At 36.6% G+C, this 23,003-nt stretch overlaps 1 protein-coding gene across 3 annotated transcripts in view; it reads left to right on the forward strand.

Moving 5' to 3' along the window:
* Positions 1 to 21,296, forward strand: part of CFI (complement factor I) — a 39,789-nt gene extending 18,493 nt beyond the window's left edge. For 2 of the 3 annotated variants that reach the window (XM_031941465.1, XM_031941466.1), the window contains exons 8-15: positions 2,204 to 2,230; positions 2,782 to 2,811; positions 4,967 to 5,002; positions 7,152 to 7,255; positions 11,172 to 11,275; positions 13,305 to 13,582; positions 18,050 to 18,154; positions 20,845 to 21,296. In XM_031941465.1, the coding sequence (XP_031797325.1) occupies positions 2,204 to 2,230; positions 2,782 to 2,811; positions 4,967 to 5,002; positions 7,152 to 7,255; positions 11,172 to 11,275; positions 13,305 to 13,582; positions 18,050 to 18,154; positions 20,845 to 21,062 (902 nt within the window). In that variant the 3' untranslated portion in view covers positions 21,063 to 21,296. The remainder of the gene's footprint in view (positions 1 to 2,203; positions 2,231 to 2,781; positions 2,812 to 4,966; positions 5,003 to 7,151; positions 7,256 to 11,171; positions 11,276 to 13,304; positions 13,583 to 18,049; positions 18,155 to 20,844) is intronic. The other variant, XM_031941467.1, reaches the window with a different exon arrangement.
* Positions 21,297 to 23,003: the final 1,707 nt, after the last annotated feature.

The following is a 23,003-nucleotide window of genomic DNA, read 5'->3' on the forward strand; positions in this document are numbered from 1 at the left end:
TCAGTGAATTCTTTCAATTTCTATTTTGCCTTCTGGTTGTACAATGTCAAGACTGTAATAATTTCTTGAAAGATTATCTCCAAGCACTTTTTTTATTATGACTTTCATGTAGATTATAATGTTTAACCTATCTCTCCTGGATCTAATTTTTTAGATTAATTGCTTTTCCAATGAGATATTTCACCTTTTTTTCTATTTTTTATTTTTTGTAATGGTTTATTGTATTTCTCATAAAGTTATTAGCTTCCATTTGCTCAGTTCTAATTTTTAAGGAATTATTTTCTTCAGTGAGCTGTTATACTTCTTTTCCCAATTAGTCAGTTTTGCTTTTTAAGGCATTCTTCTCCTCATTAGTTTCTTTGTATTTCCTTTTCCACGTCTCTCAATTCTTTTCTTAATTTTTCTTCCATCTCTCTTACTGTGATTTTCAAAATCTCTTGAGTTCTTCCATGGTCTGAGTCCAATTCTTATTTTTGATAGAGGACTTTGGAATATGTGTTTTGCTCTTCATTGTCACTATAGTAAATTTCTATGGTCAGAAATTTTTTTTGATGTCTGCTCATTTTCCTATCCTGGCTTTTAACTCTTGGCATGGCTCTGTTTCTAGGGTGGAGGGTACGTTGTCCCAAGCTGCAAGGATTTTGTACAGCTGTTTTCAGAGATACTTTTACAGACCTTACCACGTTATTTCAGAGATACTTTTACAGACCTTACCATGTTATTTTTTCTGCCCTGGAGCTGTTAAGAGTGCCCCACTGTAGCTGTAAGATCCAGTGTGCTAAAGCAACAGGGTCCTGCTTTGCTGGTGCTGGTGCTGGAACTGAGATCAGGGCTGGGATCAGGGCTTTGTTGGCACAGCCTGAGCTGGGGATTACACACTGGATTCCCACCCTGTTGTCACAGGGTGACAACTTTTTCTGCTGACGTTCCAAGTCCTGCTTACTGTCGTGGGGCTGCGGCTGCAGCTGTACTGGCACAGCGTACACTAGAACTGCATGCTGGATTCCCACCCTGATATCACAGACATTTTCTGCTAACTTTCTAAATTGGCTTTGGCTGGAAAATGTTCTACTCCATCTTTTTGAGTGTTCTGATGCTCTAAAATTTGTTAAGAGTTATTCAAAGGAATTTTGAGCGGTTTAGGAGATTGGCAAATTACTTTATTCTGCCATTTTGGCTCTTGACCCTTGGGCAAGATACTTGCCCAGCTACTCCTCTGGTGCTTATTTGCAAGTAGTTAATATTGGAATGATGTAAATTATCTGTCATTAAAAAAACAGTTAGCAAGTATTAATATATAAGCAAGCTTAGCTCAAATATCTCCTTTATATGAAAGCAAGCTTTTTGGATCCTTTTTCAAACTGCAGTTGTCTCTCCCACCCTCCAAAAAAATCCCAGTCATCTTTAGAATGTTTTTGTATATGTTTTGTATATATTTATTTTTCTATATATAGTCTCCTTTGACAAAATGTAAGCTCCTGATGAGCAGGGACTGTTTTGTTTTAGTCTGTGGATTGATTGCTTGCGAGATACAGGAGAGAAAGGGTCAGTGTTGATTATTTTACTCTATTGGGCCTCTTGGTAAAGTCTGGAGCTTAAAATGTTTTTTCCTCTAAATCCAAAACTAAACTTGATATTCTACATATAGTTAAAACCACAACCAACTTGGCCAAAATTTCTGGTGATTCTTAATAATACTCTCACATTCAACCGTAAATTCATGAATTTTTGGACAGGGTAGGGGCCAGAACCTGAAGAGCTGATAGATGGATAGATTAGGGAATGTGTTGGATGTGCTTTCCCCTCATTGCTTTAACCCTGTATGGGACCTTGTTTTTGACTCCATTCATCATTATCCTAGTCCTAATGAGCACTCAAGGGCTGTGCCAGTCCTGTTTTCCATCTGACTCACTGCTCTGCCAAGCTTTTCTAGAATTATTCTAAAACAATGCTACCAGCATTCCTAAAAGTACATCAAATACAATTTTCATTTAATATTGACTCAAATAATCCATTCTATAGTTTCTCTTGCCATTCTAAATAGTATATAGAAAATTTAACAATTATAAATACAGTATTATTATTTGTATTTTTCCTCAAATTTGGCTTGCATAAATCCATGTGATCTATAATTGTGGTCATTTTTCATCATATAATGTTATATTTGCATTATATGTATTTCATCTTGCTTTATTATATCTAGACTTGATAGCCTCAACTTCAGTTCAAGGTAAATATTACATTTATTTCACCATTCATTATATAGTACTAAAACCACCATTTTGAACAGTATTTGAAAGAGTACATTATACATTATTTTATATTATATAGATAGAATACAAGATGTATATAGAAATGGATGGCTATGTATATTTATTTAGAATTGTGTTTTCACTGATCTATTCTACCAGTGGAGATCAGCAACAGCTCTATAAGTCTTGCTATCTGGGTCCCTGAGAGATTTCTTCCTAACTTCTGTCTCCTAGTTAATGCAACCTATGGCTTATATGGATGACCAAGATGCAAGCCTCTGCATTAGACTTTGATTTAAGCATAATAAGCTTTTGATTTTTTGAATTTAGGGTCATTCTACTCCATAGCATATCAGATCTGGTATATATATAAAACCCCATTATTTGCTGCATCTGAGCATGATTTGACTTGACATACTAAAATATACATGTTTTTAGCTACCAACAATAGAATATAGCATTCTGGTGTGGTTTTCTCTTCATTGTGTTTTTTTTTATGTTTTGTGATATTTTGATGTTTTACTTTCAGGTACTAGAAATTCTGAACATGAAGTCCAAGGTAAAGTATCATTACTTTCATTTAGAATAAAAAATTTTTAAAGAGACTTAACCTGTTTATAATTCCTTTTGTTTTTACAGTAATCAATAGTTTAAAAAACCAACAACAACTTTGTGGGGCAACAATCAATGAATAGCAACAAAAATGCAAATTTAAGCTTTGTATAAGGGAAAACTTGCTAATAATAAGAGCCTCCAAAAGTAGCCCTGAAGTATTAGGTTTCCCTTCATTGGAGACCCCCAAGCAAAGACCAGATGCCTACTTAACTGGCATACTGTGTGACATAATGGTAGGAGCACTGAATGGCAAAGTATTTTGGTCCAAATCCTAGCTCTGCTGTTTTTAACCCACACTGGACTATACAGCCTCCAATGCCTCTTCCAACTCTAGAGCTGGGACTAAGATTCTAAGTCATCTAGCTTCTGAAGGCTTCAGTTTCCTTCTCTGTAACATTAAGACTGAATTTGATTACTTCTAAATTATCTTTTAGCTCTTAACCAAAAGGAGATTTTGATTCAGAACTGCTTTGGCCTACATGACCTCTAAAATCCATTCTAACTCTGAGGTCCTATATTTCTGATGACATAACTCTGTGAAGACTTTAAGAGCTCTCAATAGTGTTTCAGAAGCCTAGTGGCTTGGAGTAATCTCTATCATAAATAATAAGGTACCTTCAGCAGTCTACTCTGGAGAATATAAGAGTGAGGAAACAAAGTAGCATCGTGGCTATGCTATCATCCTTTAGGACTGCCATCTCCACTTTTGTATCCTTGCCTTAAGAGACATAACTGAACAGTGGATATTAGACATTCAGATCTCATGTTGACCATTAAAATGTTGTAAAATATTACAGTGATAACATATATTGGATTGTTTGCTATCTAGAGGAGGGGCTGGAGAGAAGAAGAGGAAAATCTGAAACACAAGGCTATGCAAGGGTCAATGTTGAAAAATTACCTGCGCATATGTTTTGAAATAAAAAAGCTTTAAAAATAAAAAAAGTAAACAAACACAAAATGAACTATTGGCATTTTGTTGTTCAATTATGACCAACTTTTCATGACCCTTTTTGGGTTTTTCTTGGCAGGAATCCTTTAATGATTTGTCCTTTTCTTCTCCAGCTCATTTTATAGGTGAGGAAACTGAGGCAAATGGGTTAAGTGACTTGCCTAGGGTCACACAGTGAAGAAATGACTGAGGCCAAATTTGAACTCAGGTCCAGTGCTCTATTCATGCAGCACCTTGCTGCCTCATTTGTCATTTGTTATTTTAAAAGAATATAAAAGAAAGAAGATGACTTGCATTTGCCTCCTGCATACTAGAGGTCTGAAGAATGACATGTATATACACACTCTTAGGCAGAAAGGAAATGTATAATGGATAGAGAGAGCCAGTCTGGAAACCAGTAAGACCTGGATTCAAGACTGGCCATCGAGAGGAAGCTTTTTATATGATGAAGATTCAGCACTCCTTTACAGCTTGGCAAATCACTTTAATCTCAGAATTCTAGACAACTCACTAAGACTGTAAATTATAAAGAAGGTGTTAGTTAAACATTGATTGAAGAAATTTCTCACCAGAAGAAATCCCTCAATCAGTGCTCTCTGATGAAAACAGAGTTTTGGTCCAAAAGAAGCAAAAAAATCCCTTGATGAGATAAGATGATATGTTTATATGATTCACATATTAAATATTTAGGTATGGTGACACCTTTCAAATGTATGAAGATCAAACGGTAGTTTAGAAAGGAGCATTATCTCTTAGTAAAGAACTTCCTTCTATTACCTATTCCATTTATCTAATATGAAAATCAGGGCACAAGACTTGGTGCCTATGTGTCTTGGACATTTAATCTCTCTGGGCCTCAGTTTTTTCAACTGTGACATGAGTGGGTTGAATAAGGTGGCCTATTAAGTAATAATCCTCTTGTCAAAAGTCACCAAAATTTCTGGGTAATCATCTGTAATTGTGCAGATCTTAACTTATATAGATCAGGAATGAAGGTGAAAGAAAGATTTTTTTCAGTTTTGTTTTTAAGGGAGGACAAGTTTGTAGGAAAGTCATTATGAAATTATAAAATGTTTAGAATATTAAAGCTTAAATTATTCATTTTCACATGACTAAAATGTGCAAATAAGTGAATTTTTTTTTGTAGAACAAGATGAAATATTGAATGTTAATATGGATGAGGGTAAGTTATTTAAAACTTTCTGCTTGTTGCTTGTTGATCAAGCTATGCATATTGGTATATCTGTCATGGGCATGCATGCATTTATAATAATGAATAATTTTATTGATCTATATTTTTGAAATTTTGATGGATCCGTCATCTTGTGAATTCTTCCTTCCCTACTCTATGCCCACCTTCTCATGTGCAGTTCTTGCCTTTGCCCTCCCATAAATCCTCTACAGAGATTCAGTTTTCTCATATATAAAATTAGGTGAGATAACAAAGAATAATGGGGAAGAAGTTCTGGAGGGAGGTCTTAGATTCTAGGTCTGCTTCTACTACCTATATAATAATAATAATAGTTAGCATTTATATAGTGCTTTAAGATTGGCAAAGCATTTATAAATATAATCTCATTTGATCCTCACAGCAGCCCTGGGAGATGATGGTATTATCATCCTTATTATTACAGATGAGGAAATGGAAACAAGCATTAAGTAACTTAGCCAGGAGTCACACAGCTAGCATATGTCTGAGCTGGAATTGGAATTCTCAGCTTTCACATCTTCCCATGTCATATCCGACTCTACTCCCTGTGCCACCTCCTAACCAATCCAGGAAACTTGATCAAATTGTTCTCTCCAGGCCTCAGTTTTCTAATTTGTAAAATGAGGACTTTGGACTTCCTTCTACCTCTAAATTTGTAGTCCTATGATCTACCCTGGAGGCTTTCTTATAACAATTTGTGCACATTAATGTTGTATTTATGCTGTTCATGAGCTATCCTATTTTGGTTCAGAAACTATCTCCTTTTCCTATTGTACATTTCATTCCCTAGATCTATTTCTGTAAACATGCTCCACCTCTCCATTTGGCTTTGGGTCATTTAAAATTTGGATTATTCCAAGACTATATTGTTTGATTTGTTGTTGTTGTTCAATCTTTTTAGTTATATCTGACTCTTTATGACACCATTTGGGGTTTTCTTGGCAAAGATACTAGAATGGTTTACCATTTCCTTCTCCAACATTTTACAGATGAGTAAATTGAGGGAGAATTAAGTGACTTGCCAAGGATCACACAGCTAGTAAGTATTTAAGTCCAGATTTGAACTCAGGAAGATGAATCTTTTTGATTTGAGGCAAGGCATTCTTAACTATTGCATCAGCTATCTGCCCCCTTGATCTGTTTAAAGAAAGACAGAAATATCTCTGTACTTAATGTTATTTTCTACCCTTCCAGAAAAAAAAAGAATAGGATGTAGGTGCTATTACAGGGGAAAGATTAATTAGTTTAATATCCTGGTCTACATCCTGTTGGTTCTATACTATATTTTAGTTGCTTTCTATGGTATGTCTAAGACTTGATAGATGATGGAATTAAACATCATGTAGACCTATACTTGTGCCTATCAGCTAGCGACTGAGGATTTCTATGGGGTTTGGACTGGGGACGGGCAGGTCTGGGCTGGGAGCATAGTCAGAATTTCATCAATAACGTCTACCTCCCAGGGTTGTTGTGAGGATCAGATGAAATAATTGTAAATCATTTAGCATAGTGCCAAGAACATAATATGTACTATATAAATGTTAGCTATTACTGGAGTTAGTTAGTATTCAGTTTCAGTTTATTTCCATCTGAATAATCTGACTAGGTCTTTACATAATAATGCTTCTCTTAGTCTTCCATCTTTACAATTAAAAATTGCTTCTGAAATAGACATTGACATTAAATTCAGTTATATGTAACAGTTTATCTTTTAAAAAAGAAGCATTTTGCCATAGAACTGTATTTTTTAAAAGTGATTCTTTAATAATTTAAAACATGAACATAGTAGTAGTACTGTACAGTATGCATATTCTATTATCTGCAAGAGGATTATGCATTTTTAATTCTAGTCTAGATTTTTTCATAACCAATATTTTCTAGGCCATCCTCCCCTCAGTTACTGTGTACTTAGAAAATTAAATGTGAAATCTTGACCAAGAGAATGAAATCAAGAAAATATTCTCTGTGAGATTACATAATATCCTAAAATTTCAAATATAATTTGCAAATATGATGGCATTGCATTGCCTGTGATTTTGACCCCTTCCATTAGTGGGAATAATCAAGAAAGGACTAAGTTCAATTTTGATAATGCTATTATCTTTTTTTTCCCCCTCAAAAGACAGAAAATTTTTGAAATCTCTTTTACCCAAAATAAGCTGTGGTGTTAGAAACAATACACACATTCGAAGGAAACGAATTGTAGGAGGAAAGATTGCAACTAAGGTAATTGGAGTCAATTTTTTTTAATTAAAATTTTTTATTTTCAAAATATATACATGGATAATTTTCAACATTCACCCTTACAAAACTGTATTCTAATTTTTTTTCTCTCCCTTTCTCCCACCCTCTCCCCTAGATGGCAAATGATAATTGGATTCAATTTAACAAACATTAAGCCTTAACTCTGCAGAGAGCCCTAAGCATAGTACTGAGGCTATTCAAAAACAAAAAAGACATAATCCTTGTCCTCAAGAAGCAAAATCAAACATAAGTAAAGACTTATACAGACCTCAAGAGTTATATAAATACTAGCAATTATCATTACTATTAACTAAATACAAAGTAATTTCAAGAGGGGGAGAGTGCTTATAACTGAAGAATTTAGGAAAAGTTTTATGTAGGAGGTGGCAGCTAAGCTGGATTTTGATAGAATGAAAGTATTCTAAAAGGCAGAGAGAGCACTGAAGACACAGGAGACCATGGTACAGAATAATGGAGTCAGGAGATAAAATGTCATGTATAGTTATCAGGCAGATTAAATGAGACAGAGAATGTGGATGTTGAGAAATAATAGAAAGCAAGATGAGATATATGGGAGCCAGAATCGTATGAGGACTTTACATGCCAAATGGACGATTTTGTTCCAAAGACTGTAAGGAAGATATTGAATATTTTTTTAGTCATAGTGATGTAAACTGAGATTTTTTTTTTGGGGGGGGAATGATGTAAATTGTGTCTCCTTTAATCTTGGAGAGGGGGCTGGATGTAAACTATGTCCCCTTTGGGGAGACTTTCAATCCTCGCTAAGGCTAGAGCAGAGAAATCTATTTTCTCCCAGGTTTCAGAGGAAATATAGGAGAGCTTTGGGAGCAGAACAAAAAGGTCATCTGGAGATCTGAGAAGAGAAAATTGGGTCCCAGATTTCACCACTAAATCACACCCCAATAAGGGAGCAGAATAGGAGGGAATAATAAGAAATGAGCATTTAAATGACAGGTCACCAAGCTGGCGAGGCAGAGGAGAGTTCAAGACAGTTCCCAATTCCCCTTGCAATCCCCATTCTGTGTGGGGAGGGGCAAGTGAGACCAGAGTGCCACATTGAGAAGGAAGGAGAAGTTCCCCCCCCCCCATAGCAAAAAGAAATTCAGTGGTCCTACCAGCCACATCTGGGGATAGCCAGGGTTCTGATGTCATGGTGGAGCGAGGAGGAGCTTGCCCAAGCCCCAAACTTCTGCTGGAGGGTAGGGCCTTGGGGGGCAGCTTGTCCCCTGTAGGCAGTCCCTCCTGCTCGAACTCAGGGTAAGGAAATTGTTTCCTCGAACAATTTCCATGACATCTAAAACACAAACTCCTTTGTTTCCCAGGAACAGCAGCAGCCAAGAGGTGGGCCTGCTCTTTATATCTTGCTCTGGCTCTGTGGTCTTCCTCCTCTGCTGAAGCTTGGTCCCTGTTGTTAAAGACTCCAAAAGCTGTTTCTAACAGCTGGGTCATGGGAGTTTGAGGGCCCAAGGCTAACTTCTGCAACTCCTCCTATATCTGGGGCAGATTGGTTAATAAAATGCATGCTGAGAACAATGGTCCCCTCTGGAGAAGTGTGGTCCAGATTAGAACCTACTACAAGACAGCCCTGGAAGAGGGCAGGATTTCCTCAGCTCCTTGGCTGATCTCCTTAAATTTGTCATAGTTAACCTGCTTCTTAATTCTGCTCTTCATGCCTTCAGTGAGGCAGATTAAGAAGTGATCCCTTTCCTCTATCATAACGCCCCTCCTGATAGTTCCATCCAGAGTCTGAGACAGGCACAGCAACAGCCCCTGGGAGGTATCTACCAGAAGAGGAGGATGTAGACGATGCAGACATCATCCCCAGATTTCTTTTTCTCTTATATAGTACAACAGGAAGAGATAATGATATTAACATCTCCCCGGGAAAGAATGAATCGGAGGGCAATGGCTTTAAACCTCTCAATATACTTTGTAGGGTCTTCAGAGTACTGGCCCAGTCTTTCCTTAATTTGGGAAAGATCTAACATTGAGAAGGGCACTTGTACTCTCAGTGTCCCTCCCCAAAAATATGCTACCAACCTCCGGGGCAGAGTTTAGAAGGGGTGGCTAAATCAGGATGCTGAGTAGAAGATGTGGCTGAATCAGACTCCTGAGCAGGACAAAGAGGGGAGGGGATGTCCCACTCCCTGTATGAGAAGAACTGAGGAGTGGGGGCTGGGCAGCCTCAGAATCTAGTTCAGGAGGTGGGAGGGATCAGGTTGAAGAAAAAGGGATCACTCCTTGTGTGAGCAGGACTGAGGAGTGGGAGCTGGGCAGCTTCAGAATCTGGTTCAGGAGGTGAGGAGGATCGGGTATTGTGGGATCCTGTTTTTGGATAAGAAGGTGATTTTGGAAGGGATTTGCAGGCCTTCTGATAAGGACTGCAATGGGGAGCAGGGGAAGGATCTTGTGCTCCCAAAGGAGTGAAAAAAAGGGGGTCATCTAGAAGGTGCTATAGTTAGTTGAGCCATTAATGGGCCATTTTTCCTGGTTCTCCAAGATTTATTGAGGTCAGGCAGCATTGTAAAAGTAAATGAGTTTTATAGTCTTGAGATTTTTCAAGCTGAATTTGTCTCTTTTTTAAGAGACAGTCTAAAGGAGAATCTTTAGGAATGAAGATGGACTGCCCCATTTTGCCACAAGCCCTAGTTTTCCTGATTCTATAGCTCCTTGTTCTCCTAGGCATCCCGAGAGAGAGAGAGGTGACAAAAATGCTCCCTGATTAAGGGGACTTTTTGTCGAAGCACAGGAATTCCAGTTGGAATGTCCCTAAACAGAGAATTCTGCTGGGTGTGGAGCCCCAGAACTCAAATTTTCTCCCTCCTAACTATAGAATAGTCCACCAGCAAAAAGGGGCTTATACCTACCAAGCTCTCGGGGATCCCCATACCAGGCCACGAAATAATGAGGTAGGAGAAATGAGGATGAGAAATCCCCTCTGTTTGGTGTTGCAGGTTCTTTGTGAAAGAATTCGCAATCCAAAGTCTGTATGGCAAAAAGGGAATTTTTATTTTCACTAAAAAGAAAGCTTTCTTATCTGGCAAAACTTCTGATTAGAAATTTGCAAAGGTGGGTTAATAGACTCTTAATTATATCAGGTAAATCTTGACCTGGGAGCTGGGGAGCAGTTTGAGCCACTCAATAGAGGACTATTGACTGTGCCTCAGGATGAGATCTGCAATTGAATGAGACCACTTAACTTGGGAAGAGGGTTTGTCTGGGAAAGGTGTTCTTTTCCCAGAGTTTGAGAGTCTCCCCAAAGGGGACACTGTTTACATCCAGCCCCTCCAAAGGTTAAAGAGGACATGATTTACATCATTTTTCCCCAAAAAATCTCAGTTTATATCAATAGGATGACATGATTAGGTCTGTGGTTTAGGAACATCAATTTAGCAGCTATATTGACCATATCTTGGAGAAGAAAAAGATTGGAGGCATGGAGAATGTTTTGAGAACTATTAAAATAGTCTGGTTGAAAATTAATAAAGGATTGTAGATGCTGCATAAATTGAGAGAACCAGAGAAATTTGAGATTGTAGAGAGGTATTATACATAATTATTGTTAATATTTACATATAATTATACATATTACACTTTAATAATAATAATTGTAATTATACCAGGGGAATTGCTAATTGATCAGTGGATGCTGAAGGAGAAAGAAAAGTTAAGGGTAACTTAATAAAACCCCAACTACATAACTTGAATAAAGGGTCTTTACTGTATAGATTTTTCTAAAGAAGCCTAGATTGGGAAATAAATCTGAGAAGAGTATATAATAAAGCCTCATAAAAAAGATATTCTTGGAAATTTAAGGGATTTCATCATTAATTGCCCCATGTCACTGCAACTATAACTCTCCAGATATCTTTTGTAGGGGCAGTTCCCATGGCAGGTAGCAATTAAAGAAGGTAAAAAAATCCACTGTGGAGGAATCTATATTGGTGGCTGTTGGGTCCTGACTGCTGCACATTGTGTCAGGTAAAAATATTTTTAATAACGTGGAGCAATGAAATTAGATTAAAAAGGTAATGGTAGAAAAGGCATATAATGATGTGGGAAAGATTCCAATCTTTGATTCTCAATCCCCCCTAGTTAATGTAAATTACCCTTTGACTCACAAATCCTGGTCCCTTTGAATTCCAATAGAAGATCCGGACCTGTCCCAGCCCCACCCGGATCTGAGCCAACTTTGGGGCTACACCCCAAAGCCCCTCAAGCTAAGTCTCCGACTTAAAAGGGCCACACTGGGAACCCCTCTTTGCAGAGATTCCAAACATGGCAGCCATGTGAGGACCCTCTGTCCACTGGACCCTCTGTCCAGTGCCCTCCTTATCTCTACCTTCACCTATCTCCTACTTCTAAACTCAGTAATAAACCTCTTTTATCAATCTAGCTCTCCGGGCCAATAAATGCTTTTATTGGGAATCCGCGCTGCTACTAGACCTCATATACCGCCGTATCCTTGCGCCGAATCCAAGGGGGTTGCAGGGGAACTCTGTTTGACTCCCTGTACTCCAAACCTGCCACTAGACTTTAACTAAACCCTAATTTCATTTAGGTACCCCAAATGTAGACCTCAACACATGGTCTACACCTCAACATTTGGTTCCTGACTTCAACATATATGAGCAATTGAAAAAAATAAAAAATTCATCACTTTCTCATAATTAGTAGATATATCTTGAGTGTCCCAGACAAACTCAGGAGCAGTAGCTCTTAACTTGGAGTCCATAAACTTTTAAAAAATTATCTATTTTGATAATTGTATTTCACATTTTTGTTTCCTTTGTAAACCTATGAATTTTATAACATTCTAAGAAAAGACCCATAGATTTCACCAAACTCATAAATGACCCTCATTTCCAGCCTCTACACCTTTTCATTGCTTCTAATCATAAATATTTAACAACTGTATTACCAAATAATAGTATCCACAACACACTTTCTCCATCACTTAAGTCTAGAGAAGCAACAAAACAGTAAATTAAGCCCTAATTTACGGAATTTTCCTGCTTCTGAGGTATAAGATGGGTACCATGAAAATTTAACAGTCTGTTCTCCCAAGCTAGTTCAAGTGGACTTCAGCACTATAAGGCTTTCTTACCTTTGATTCTTCCTTGTGAACTCCACAGCTTCTTTCAAGATTCAGCGCAAATTCTACCTTGTATTCCTTTTCTTGTTTCCTTCAATAATAGTGCCTTCCCTTGGAGATTACCTTCAATCTACTTTATATATATTTTCTTTGTACACTAGTTGTTTACTTATTATATCCCATATTAGAATGTGAGCTCCTCTAGGACAGGGACTATATTTTGCTTTTCTTTGTATCCCCAGCAGTATCAAACTGCCAAACACAGAAAAAGATTCAAAACTCAAGAGAGTCTTATTTACAACCCAACTGGCAAGATCAGAATTAGCACTTTAGGAACACAAATGACTTAACTTCAGTGTAGTTCCATTTCTCTCATTTCTAAGCTTTAAGGCATATATTCATTCTCTCTCTCTCTCTCTCTCTCTCTCTCTCTCTCTCCCTCCCTCTCCTTCTCTCCCTCTCCCCCTCTCTCCCTCTCTTCCTCCTTCCCTCCTTCCTTCCTTTCCTCCCTCCCTCTTTCTCTCAACTTCCCTCTCCCTCCTTTATGTGTATACATGTATATATACATTTATATACATTTGTATATGTGTGAGCTATTAGTATTATTATCATTGTGAAAATTATCATCATTATGAAAAGATAATATAAACTATATTATTTGTGCTGTTAAGCTAGTCAACGAAAATCAGTCATCTCTCCTTCTAACCTCTCATTCTCTCCCTCCCCAAATTGTGAATGCAAGAGAAAGCCAATTTTTTAAACCTGTATTCCATAAAATGGCAGCCACATGGTCTTAGGGCTAATGAAGAACATTTGGGAAATGTGAAAAAAATCCCTTTTAAAAAGGGAAGAATAAAGAAATCCAATACTAAATGTTTATATATTCTAATAAATATTTTCCATTTTATCTTGTAGAAAAAATTTAGCACATCGGTACCAAATATGGACAGGATTACTAGACTGGATAAGAGTTAACAATGGAACTAAAATCCAGAAGGTGAATCGAGTGATAATCCACGAAAAGTACACTGGAGTCACCTATCAAAATGACATTGCTTTGATAGAAATGCAAAAACACCCAAGCAAAACCACATGTGAGCTGTTGAATACTGCCCCTGCTTGTGTTCCCTGGTCCAAGTATCTCTTCAGACCTGGTGATAAGTGCTTTGTTTCTGGCTTAGGACGGGATGAAGGTATTTCTTATGTTATTTATTAAACAGCATACAAGGAGGTGATAACTATGCAGAAAAAAAAGTTTTATATTGTAGATAACTTAATCGTCTTCAAGAAAGAAAAATGCTATCAGAATGCTAAAAGTTGTTATTCAGCTTTTCAGGTTATATGTATCTCCTCTTCATTGCTGAAGGACATATTACAGAGTAATTCTTACAAGGAGATATAAAATTATTGTGGCCTATTGAAGGTATTGGAAAAACATGGGGAAACATTTTTAAAATATTCAAATATATCTAAATCAAATATTTATTAAATATCTATTGTTTCTAGACACAAGTTAGACACACATGATGCAAGTATATGAAGAATAAAATAAACTCTACATGCAGGAGCTTACATTCTAATGAAGAAGACAAGACTATATATGAATAAATGCAGCATGATCATAAAGTAGATAAATGTAAATGTATACAAGGTAGTTTGGAAGAAAGGACACTACTAGTTGATCCAGGAAAGGCAATATGCTGGAGAAGATTGTGCATGAGCTAATTTTTTAAAAAGTTTCTTCAAGCATTTGTGAGATTTTATTAATAACCTCATTTTTACTTTCATGTTGGCAACCATGAACATCCCCTGGGCTACTCCCAAGGAAGAGTCCTGCTTCCCCTGCTGTCCATGCTAGCAGTTCCTGAGCATCCTGGCACCATAGTGAAGGACTGAGATCTGACCCTCCAGTCTGAACTTCCTGGGCTAAACTGCCCCAGGCCAGGATTTCTTTTTTTTAATTAATAATAGCTTTTTACTTTCAAACTACATGCAAAGATAGTTTTCAACATTCATCCTGGCAAAATCTTGTGTTCCAAATTTTTCTCCTTCCCTTCCTTTCACCCCTAAATGTAAACATGTACAATACTTTTATATATATTTCCACATTTATCATACTATACAAGAAAAATCAGATTAAAAAGGGGTAAAAATGAGAAAAAAAAGCAAGCAGACAACAAAAATGTTGAAAATACTGTGTTGTGATCCACATTCAGTCCCTACAATCCTCTTTCTAGATGCAGATGGTTGTTCCATTACTAATTCATTGGAATTAGCCTTGAGTCACCCATGAGCTAATACTTAAAGAAAAAGGGATCCTTTGAAGCAAAGATGAAGATAGAGTCTGTCACTTTTATTCAAGTTCACATGCACAGAAATTTAAAAGTACAGAAAAGAGACAAAAAAGTTTAAGTTCCTTAAACCTTTTAAAATTTTCCGGACTAAGTGGTACTCTCCAGACTTACTGTCCCAGAACAATGCTGATCACGTTTCCCCTTCAGGATTCTAGAAGTACCCATGAAGGTTTTTTCTAATGCTTGAGTCCCCATTCCCATTATATTCTCCTCAATGTTAGCCAGTGACTAGCAACTGGCTCACAAGTTTGCTAATGACTAGCAACCCAATTTCATTTAATTAGGGAATATAGATTAGCTCTTAAAAAGAGATATTTATTTTGAAAATAATAAGGGAAGGACGGATATGGGAATAGAATAAACATTTTTATAGTACCTACTATACTAAGACTAGACACTATACTAAGCACTTTTAAAAAACATATTATTTCATTTTATTTTCACAACAACCTTAGGATGCTACTATTATCCCTATCCAGGAATATTTTTAGATTCTGTTAAATACTATTATTATCCTCATTTTAAAATTGAAGAAACTGAGGCAGACAGAGGTTATTTAACTTGCCCAAGGTCACACAACTTAATAAGTATTCGAAACCAGCTTTGAACTCAGGCCTTCTTGACCTTGGCCCAGAGCTCTAGCCATTGTACTACCAATAAGGACAAAAGTGCAAGCATTTTCCCCCAGCCTTCTCAATAGTAAGAGCAGGCTCAGACTTAAAACAGTTTCTACACAGCATGGGTCTTACAAACTTTATATCCAAATCTAGCATCTCTGTCAGATAACTACTTATGTCAGCAGCTAGTAAGCTGAGTCCTAAGATTTCTAAATCTTCAGTCCTCCCATTGATGCTCGACCAGCTGCAAAACCCTACAAAGCCTTGACTACTGAACCCATAAATTCCCAGATTGTTTCTTTTTCTGACTTTTCAAAACTCAAAAGATTGTAGCCTTCACCTAAAATAAAAGAACAAAGTCTCAGCCAAAAACACCAAGGATCCTTTTCACAGGGCAATAAGGTGGCTTCAGGTGTGAACAAAGCCTTTGCCCATTCCCTTCACAGCAATTAGAGGAAGTCAGCAGAAGAGCAAAATCAAGACACAAGGAAGGCTGAGACCAACTAATAACTTTTAAATGTGGTATCTGGCATGGCTGGCAATTACAGCAAGTCAAAAAGGCTGTAAATTCAAAAGGTGGTTTGCTGATCCTGACCTATTACATAATGTCTATATATGCTCGAAAGTCTCTCTATTGTATGTCATCACAGATCTCTTGGAGGCAGTCTCTCCAACCTCTTCTACATGGGGAACTGCCTCAGAACTCTACTAATGTTTATAGTCCCCTATTACAATGTACATAAATAACTTATGAGTATGCACAGGGCCTAAAAGACCTCTGATTTACACAATTTTCCAATTTGAAGAATTAAATTTCTTCAATTTATTTATTCTTTTCATTCATCCCAAATACTTTACTTGAATATCTTCCCATCAGTTCAGTGTGAATCCGTGAGCTTGTAAACTCCTTGAAGGTAGAAACTTTTTTTGTGTGTTCATATGCCATATTTTAGCCTATTGTCCAATACTTGTTAAACTGAATTCTTGACTTTTCTGTCTCTTTAAATTCCCTTCCTCCATCTTTTGTAACAGAAATCTTAAATATACCCAGCTATTTCTACTTGGCCTTTTCAGTTATCACATTTTTTTCCCCTCAAAGTCAACCAATCAATCAACAAGCATTTATTAAGTAGCTACTACATACCTGTCATTGTGTATCTAGATACAGAGCAAGGACAAAATAAAATTAATTCTTACCCTGAGGAACTTACATTTGATGAGATTGGCAATGAACAATTCTTGGGCTGTATTTCCACGAAGTAAATGTACTTCCCAAATGGCTTACATTCCAATTCTTAAACTTGGGGAAAAAAAAGACTAAAAATATAAGAGTCACTATTGCATACTCTGCCACAGAAATATAATGGCATATATGTATTGGTATATTCCCACTGGTTCTCACTGTTATTCCTCACTTTAAAAACAAAAACAACTCTTTTCATCCTGACATATTCCAAGAAATATAAGAAATTACTGAATGAAGTAATAAACCAATAGGTATTAATTAAGCCCTTACTATGTGTAAGGCCCTGGACTTAGTGCTAGGTATACAAAGACAAAAATAACATACTCCCTATCTTCAGTGAATTTACATTCTACTGATAATAAGGACAGGTGTTAAGGAGGCTAAGTAGTTCACTGAATAGCATGCCTGGTTAGTCAGGAAAATTCATCTTCCCATGTTCAAAACTAGCTCTTAAATAACTAGCTTTGTGACACTGAGCAATCCTGTTTGCCTCAATTTTCTCAGTATCTTTGCCAAGAAAACTCCAACTAGGGTAACAAAGAAGAGTTGCACACAACTGAACAACAATTGGCTCTGTGCACACTTATTTCTTTGATAAATAACTAGGGTTCATAATACTCCCTTAAATTTCATTCTTCATATTAGTGGTAAAATAGAAAAAAAATTGGAGTAGATGGTTAAAATTGGCTGAGGATACCCAGTAGATCTATAGACCTTAGAAATCATCTTAATCCAACTCCTTCATTTTGCAGATGATAAATTTTTTTATCATATTTTTAATGTAAATCCAATATAGGCATACAATTATCTTGCTACACAAGAAAAATCAGATCAAAAAGGAAAAAAAATAAGAAAGAAAATAAAATTCAAGCAAACAATAACAAAAGAAGTGAAAATGTTATGTTGTGATCCACACTCAGTCACCACAGTCATCTCTCTTGGGTGTAGATGGTTCTCATCATCATAAGATCATTGGAACTGGTCTGAATCGTCTCATTGTTGAGAAGAACCACATCCATCAGAATTGATCATCATATAGTCTTACTATCGCCATGTACAACGATTTCCTGGTTCTGTTCATTTCACTTAGCAGATGATAAATTATTTTAAAAATAAAGGTGATAGTGGAAAGGGAGCTAGACTCACAAACATGAAGAGCTGGGTTTAAGACCTGACTCTGATCCATACCGGACAGGCATGTATGATCTTAAGCAAGCTGTTTAACTTACTAAGTTTCAAAAAAGATGCTGACTTGCTTCAATAGTAGGCGTTTTCTCATTCAGGAGATCCCTTTCTCAGGAAAATCAAAGGTCCATTTCCAGTGGTTATACTTATAGCCACATATTTAACTTTTGTGTTCTGTTAATTTGGGAGAGTTTGTACTACTTTACATTTGTCAACCATCCATAAAACACCTTTCTTTCTTTCTTTTTTTTTTTATAGAGAATAAAAATATTTTTAAGCTCAAATGGGGTGAAGTCCAGCTGATAGGCAACTGTTCTAAATATTACTCAAATCGCTTCTTTGAGAAGGAAATGGAATGTGCAGGTAAGCGCTGAGGTATATTTTGGTTATATTACTCTGCATATGTGTCTACTTACCTTGAGTACTAATCCAATCCAGTCTAATAAACATTAAGCACCCACTATATACCAGGCTCTGAGAATACAATTAATAAAAAGGAAAACAATCCCTGGACAGGGATTTACAATCAAGTAATCAAGTTTACAATCTAAAAGAGGAGGCATCAAAAAGGAGGCAAGAAAGGGTGGGGGAATGGAAAGGGAGGAATGAGATATCACGGTGGGGGGATCTTGTTTGAAGTTGAAACCAGACAGGCAGCAGATGCAAAGTAGAGTAAGTTTAGACTTCCCTCTATAAAGAAAGGCATTGGGAGGAATTTGATAATCAGCCCTCTAGTCTGAGAGGAGCAGAGCCAAGAGAAGTGGTATCAATCAAATCTAGAATTAGTTGTCAATCAAGACTATAGAGTGTGGTGATGAGAATAGAGGTAATAAGCTTATTCTAGGAGAGGCATCTTGTTCCAAAAGGTTGAAACCAGGCTGGGAACCACCGCATGCTGTCCCTCCTACTTTTTAAATTCAGTGATCTAAAAACTTTTCTATCACTCTGCTAGTATACTGGACTGTATTGTCCAGCATATCTATCCAGCATTCTGAAGTCCTCAGTCAAAATATTTGCAAATATTTTGTCTTAAGGACAATAAATTCTCAAAGTTCTATAATAAACCAGAACTATCATTTTAGGTTGTAGAATACAGCTTAATAAAAGTTTTCATTCAATTTAACTTAAACATATATTAACCACATACAAGAAATAGGTAGGTTTCTTTGTCATAGGACACTATTTTATTAGTGAATAGAGTGCCAGACTAGAACTCTATTGAACTTGGGTTTTCTTGATTCCTACTGGTTGTATGACTCAAAGTAAGTCACTTAACTTCTGTCAGCCTCAGTTTCCATCATCCTCAATGATGTTATAATAGCACCTACCTCAAAGGATTGTCATGAGGATCACATGAGATTAAATATGTGTAAAATACTATACAAGCCTCAAAGCACGATATGAATGCTAGTTCCTGTTATTAGTATCCATAAGTCATTTTTTAGGGTGCTAGTGAGCCATGAGGATGGGGAGGAAGAGAATATAGGCTACTTTTTAGATCTAGGGGTAAAAGAGAGAGAAAAGGAAGTATCTCTTTACTCAGATAATCCCATTACCCAGAATACAGTTCTGGAACACTTCAAAATTATTGAGTCAGTACCAGATTTCTATCTAAATCAAGTAAGAGTCACCCACCAGGTATATAGTGTTTGCAAGATGGTGAAGTAAACATAAAGTTAGGAATGTTCAGTTTTTGGCAAGGGGCTGGGGGCAGTGGTGGGCAATATTGGTAGAAAGAGCAGTGAATTTAGCAGCAGAAAATTTAAGTTGCACTAGTAACTACAAAGTTTCCTAGATACACAACTAACATTTATTAATATTTTGACTGTGGGCAAGTCACTTCATTTTTCTGAGCCTTAATTTTTTCATCTATGAAATGGAGATGATAATACACTACATCCTACCCGGACTTCTTGTGCAAAAAAATGTTAAATCTTCAAATGCTTCAGAAATATGGACCAGGATATTGTGATTCCAGATAGACCATGTAAGCAAAGGACCAATACCTTCCATCCTCACTGGAGTAAGAAAGTATAAATCCAAAAAGGAAATACAAAGCTAGGAAAAAATCTTTACTGCCAGTGTTTACGATAAAGGTCTCATTTCTAAAATATATAAAGAACTCTGTCAAATTTGTAAGAATACAAGTCATTCTCCAATTGATAGATGGCCAAAGGATATAAACAGTTTTCAGATGAAGAAATTAAAGCCACCTATAGTTATATGAAAAAATACTCTAAATTGCTATTAATTAGAGAAATGCAAATTAAAACAACTCTGAGGTACTCCTCACACCTCTCAGACAATGATTAATGTTGGAGGGGATGTAGGAAAACTGGGACACTAATGCATTGTTGGTAGAACTGGAGAGCAATTTGGAATTATGCCCAAAGGGCTATAAAAGTGTGCATATCCTGTGACCCAGTAGTGGCATTACTTCTTAAGTAGGAGGAAATCTTAAAGGAGGGAAAAGAACCCACATATGCAAAAATATTTGTAACTGCTCTTTTGTGGTAGCAAAGAATTGGAAAATGAGTAAATGCTCATCAATTGGGGAATAGTTGAACAAGTTGTGGTATATGAAGATAATGGAATATTATTATTCTATTAAAAATGATGAACTGATTTTAGAAAGGCCGAGAAAGGTTTATGCAAACTGATATTGAGTGAAACAAGCAGAACTGAGAATATATTGTACGGCAAGAATATGCAATGATCAGTTATGAAAGACTTGGTTCTTCTCAGTGGTTCAGTGATTCAAAGCAATCCCAGTAGACTTTGGACAGAAAATGCCATCTGCATCCAGAAAAAGAACTAAGGAGACTAAACCAATACATGCTATGTTTACTTCTTTTTTCTATTTTTTTTTTAATCTTTTCCTTTTGCTCTGATTTTTTTTCCCAACATGATTCATAAAGTATACTAAAAATAAATTTCCTGAAAAAAGAAAGTTTAAATCTAAATGGAATTATAATAAGAGAGAGAGTGAAGTCATAATTTTCAAGTGAAAATAAAAGAGGAACATTCTTTTTTTTTCTCTTTTTTCCGTTTAGGAACAGATGATGGTTCTATAGATGCTTGTAAAGGGGATTCTGGAGGGCCCTTGGTCTGTATGAACTCCAACAATGTGTCTTATGTTTGGGGCATTGTGAGCTGGGGTGAAAACTGTGGAAAACCTGAATTCCCTGGTGTTTACACTAAAGTGTCCAACTATTTTGACTGGATTAGTCATCATGTGGGAAGGTCTTTTATTTCTCAATACAATGTATGATAGTGTGGCTTCCTTGTCTTTTCTATTACAGTCAGAATTCCCACTTTTACCTAAATAAAACAATATGTAATTATTAACTTTTAAAGACAAAAAACCTTTCAAAAGCCACAAAAAAATTTTAAAACTATGTTTTTTAGGTTTTTTTCTGTTCCTTATAAGATTTGTGCCTGAATAAATGCTATAAAGTTTACTGAAAAGTTCTCAAAATAAACACTTTTGCATGCATGCCAATAATGTAAAATCTTATACTTGTGTTCAAAAAATTAACTTCAAAAATACAGGATTTAAGGAATCCAATTGGCTAGATAGCCATTTGTGAGGAAAAGATCTGAAGATCTTAGTGGTCTGCAAAGTTAATATCAGCATTGTCATTTAGCAAGTCAAAAAATTAGTTTTGGACTATTATTAAGAGAGTCATAGCTTACAGCAATAAGGTCTGTACTTCTATACTCTGCACTGTGTATTGGTCAGAAGCATACATATCTCTGGAGGACTGAGATCAGTTCTGAATGCTAAAATATCAAGCCAAGATGGCAAAGGGCCTTGAATTCATATCATTTGAAGAATAGTTGAAAGAACTGGGATGTTTAAACTGGGAAAGAGAAGATTCAAGAAGGACCTAATATAATTAGGGAATATGAGGTGAATGATGAGTAAGGGAAAGGGATTGAGGATTGATTGGAAACCACTAAAGTATTGTAAACCACTAACATCTGGTTTTACATTGGAGTCACATGAGTTCAATATGGTGTATTTGGACAATATGAACAACTCATTTGACCAGCTTCTGTCCCAACTCAGGTAAGAACTTCAGTTCATCTAAATTCACATATAAAGAACTAAAGGAATGTTATGGATTGCAAATTGACTCAAGAGGTCACAAATGTGTCCTGGCTCTATTGAATCTGTCTTAAACTTATACTAAGTGACTTTAACTTTTCTTTTTAAAAGGCTTAGGTTGGAACCTGCCTCATCTAGTTCTTACCCCTAGTTTAGTGGGGTGCTGGTAAATGTTTAACAAATGGCTCTTTGAAGGAAAAAAAAAAACTTTTTTTTTCCTAAATCACTTTAAAAAATCTTATCTGGTTCATTAAATTTTTCTTTTTCACTTTCTTAAATCTAGAAAATCAATAAAACATTAACTCCAGCTCTGATTTGTACCATTTGCCTATTTCCAAGGTATAACTGTTCACACTGCAAATTTAACAATCAGATCTAGAGAGACAATTAGGTCTGACTCCAGAATACTTCCTGAAATAAGGTAGGCATGTGCCACTTCAATGTACCTCCCATATTTCCATCTTGTTTCCCACTTTTCTCTCTTAGTGTTATCCATAGTCACTCTGAAACATGGATGAGGTATTACTAGCTGTACCTTGATAGATTATTCCTCTTGATTGTTGATTGTAACACCAATTGAAGTGGACTAAGGTTCCAAGGGAATCTAGCAAGAGGTACAATTGGGGAGCGTAGGGATGAGATAGTTCCCAACATTGGATTCTATGGTTTATTGACCAACAGATTGTTCTCTGATAGCCAGCATTATGTGTGGCACTCCCAAGGCCAGGGAGCCTTAGGATTTCTCAGGAATTGTTACATTCTCTTTAGGAGCTACACTTCATCATTCCTCCCTCAAGCAATCGAAATCTAAATTCATTTGGGGCAAAGGAACAAAGATTTCATCTTCTAGAGCTTCTTCAGGCTGACAAGGGATGTAGAACTGACCCTACTAGCTGAGTCCAGACTGAGAAGAGACTCAAAGACGGTGGCAGCAGCATCCAGGGTGTTGTTTTAGAATTAGGTAGCTGGTGGTATTCAGATTAGGAAATTCATGGCCCAAAGTCTGGAAGATACAAAATTCACAAATAGTAGGGCAGGGGTCCTCAAACTTTTTAAATAGGGGCCAGTTCACTGTCCCTCAGACTGTTGGAGGGCCAGACT

Source organism: Sarcophilus harrisii, chromosome 6 (assembly GCF_902635505.1).
Source record: "Sarcophilus harrisii chromosome 6, mSarHar1.11, whole genome shotgun sequence".
Lineage (NCBI taxonomy): Eukaryota > Metazoa > Chordata > Mammalia > Dasyuromorphia > Dasyuridae > Sarcophilus > Sarcophilus harrisii.